This window comes from Gadus morhua, chromosome 18 (assembly GCF_902167405.1).
Source record: "Gadus morhua chromosome 18, gadMor3.0, whole genome shotgun sequence".
Lineage (NCBI taxonomy): Eukaryota > Metazoa > Chordata > Actinopteri > Gadiformes > Gadidae > Gadus > Gadus morhua.
Genome location: NC_044065.1, coordinates 9116180 through 9118679, shown reverse-complemented (window position 1 = coordinate 9118679; position 2500 = coordinate 9116180). Strand labels below are relative to the sequence as shown.

The 2500-nt window shown below is 62.0% G+C and overlaps 1 protein-coding gene across 1 annotated transcript in view; it reads left to right on the top strand.

Moving 5' to 3' along the window:
• usp54b (ubiquitin specific peptidase 54b) overlaps positions 1–2500 on the top strand; it is a gene marked incomplete at its 5' end in the record, with an annotated part of 29121 nt that overhangs the window by 23567 nt on the left and 3054 nt on the right. The window contains 2 exon segments of the mRNA XM_030340948.1: positions 943–1426; positions 1532–1937. Coding sequence (XP_030196808.1) covers positions 943–1426; positions 1532–1937 — 890 coding nt within the window.

The following is a 2500-nucleotide window of genomic DNA, read 5'->3' as shown; positions in this document are numbered from 1 at the left end:
TATAGTTGATAAGTTAAAGTGTGACAAATGTGTGTCATTTGTGTATTAGTGATAGAAGTGCTCGCTGCATCTCGTGGACAAATCTGCGGCACAGACTCGCGCGCGCACACACAAACACACACATAAAGACACACGCACACACAAACACCCCTGCAATTGATAAAGGACGGGGTGCCCTCCCCTGAACGCACCTCATCCCTTCCCCTTTAGGTGAGCCACTAATGTGGATTCATACATCACCGGCAGCACATATCAACACTATGTAAATCAATAAAGTGATATAGTGTCCCGCCGAGACCAGATCACTCTAGATACGGTGCAGCCCACATTTATTTTCAGCACCGACTTAATGCACTGCTGCTATGCGCAGTGCTGTAGTCAGGCCAAATGCTCCATTTTTATTTTTTTCCCTTCCCCTTAAGGAGAAATCCCTCCCCTAAAAATCTAATTGGATGCGTCCGTCCTTATAGAGATCTATAGACTGGGGGGCAGATCTATACGTGCGGCTCCACAGCGCACACCAGTAGTGCGTTTGTGTTTGTGTGGTTGTATCGGCAGAGGTAAGGGCGCTGCCCTCTCCGTCGATGGCGTGGCTCCACCCTTCGTCGTGGCGTTCACATTCTACGCCCGCACGTGCGTGGTTATCCACACGGTCGCTCGCTCAAGGCGTGTGTGTGTGTGTTACGTTTGTATGTGTATGTGTGAGTGCGGATGTATGCACGTGTGTGTGTGGGTGTACGTGTGTGTGTATGTGTGTGTACGTGGCTGTTCATTCCTCGTGCGAGAGTGTGTGTGTGTGTGCGTGTGTGCGTGTGACCTTCCTCTATGCAGTCTCCTCACCTGGTCATCAGATCAGCCGTGTGTGTGTGTGAGCGGGCTCTGCTCTCTGACGGACACGCCCCCCTCCCCCCCTCCCCCCCTCCCTTCTGTTGTGTCCTCCAGTGAACAGCCTGGCCCGCACCAAATACTGCTGACGCCCAATCAGGAGGAGGAGGAAGAGGAGCGGACAATGGCCCGACGGGACGCCGCCCTGAGCCACGACTCGTCACCCCCCCCCTGCAGGCCCCCCCTCCCCCGGCCCCAGCTCACCCTCAGCATCCCTCACCCGTGCCTCCCCACCGGCCCCGTGCAGCAGGGGGAGGGGGAGGGGGAGGGGGGCGGGGCCATGGGGGTGAGGCTCTGCGAGGCGCTGCAGGCGGGGGGCGTGCGGGTGAGACCGCTGAGGAAGCACCTGGCCATCTCCCTGCCCTCGCTGCCCCTGCGGCTCTGGGACATGCGCCCCCCGCCGCCGCCGCCGCCGCCGCCACCGCCGCCACCGGCCGACGCGGGCTCGCCCCCCTGGGAGGGGAGGCCCGCGGGACCCTCGCCGACGGGACCCCCTCCGCCGCCCCCTCCGCCGCCCCCTCCGCCGCCCCCGCCCACCACCGCGTGGCCCCCGCCTCCGCCCGCCACCTCCCCTCCACAGCCCCCGCCGCCCCCTCCCCCACCGCCACCGCCGCCGCCCCCGCCCCGGGCCCCCCCCTACGAGGAGAGGAGCACCCTGGCCCCGCTGTGGCAGCCCCCCGGCCCTCCCCCCCCCGCCCACGTCCCCCGCCACTGGCCGGGACCCGCCCCCAACGCCAATAGCGCGGGCGCCAGCGCCACGCACCATTGGTCCTCCTGGAGCCTGGACCGCCCTGACGCGGTGGTGACGCCGTACAGCACGCCGCCCGACCGCTGCGTCCCCATCGAGCCGCCGGCCTGCAGCAGCAGCGGCCGCAACTACAGCTACAGCTGCCAGTCGTCCCCTGGACACTACAGCTCCCAGCATGCCCCTGGCCCCTGGCACAACAACCAACACAACTATAATTACAACAGCAGCCCAGCTGACCACGACGAGGCGGAGCTGTCGGAACTCGACTACCTCTACCAGTCCAGCCTGCAGGCCGGCAGAGCAGGTACCCAGTGAGGCATGCACACGCCAAAATACACGTACATACGCACAAACACACACACACGCATAGAACACTCAAATACGATGTTCGACACCTTGTGATAACGTTCGATTAGATTCAATGGGGAATCTAATCTATGTGTGTGCTTTCCCCAGCTCTCCGCTTGGGAAAGCAATGGTTCTGACCTCTCTCCTCCTCTCTCCTCCTCCCTCCTCCTCTCTCCTCCTCCATCCGCCTTCTCTCCTGCTCGCTCTTCCTCTATCCTTTTCCTCCCTTCCTCCTCACTCCCCTCCCCCTCCTCTCCACCTGTCTCTTCCTCTCTTCGTCATCTCTCCTCCTCTCTTCCTCCTCTCTGCTTGCCTCCGCCTTTCTCATCGTCTCTCCTCTTCTCTTCCTTTTCACTTCTCCCCTTTCCTCTCTCCTCCTCTCTCTCCCACATCCTCCTCCTCCTCTCCCCTCTCCTCTCCCCACGGTCCTCCACTCTCTCTTTTCCTCTCTCTCTCTCTCCCCTACTCTCTCCCCCACCTCTCTCCTCCTCTCTCTCCCCCACCTCTCTCCTCCTCTCC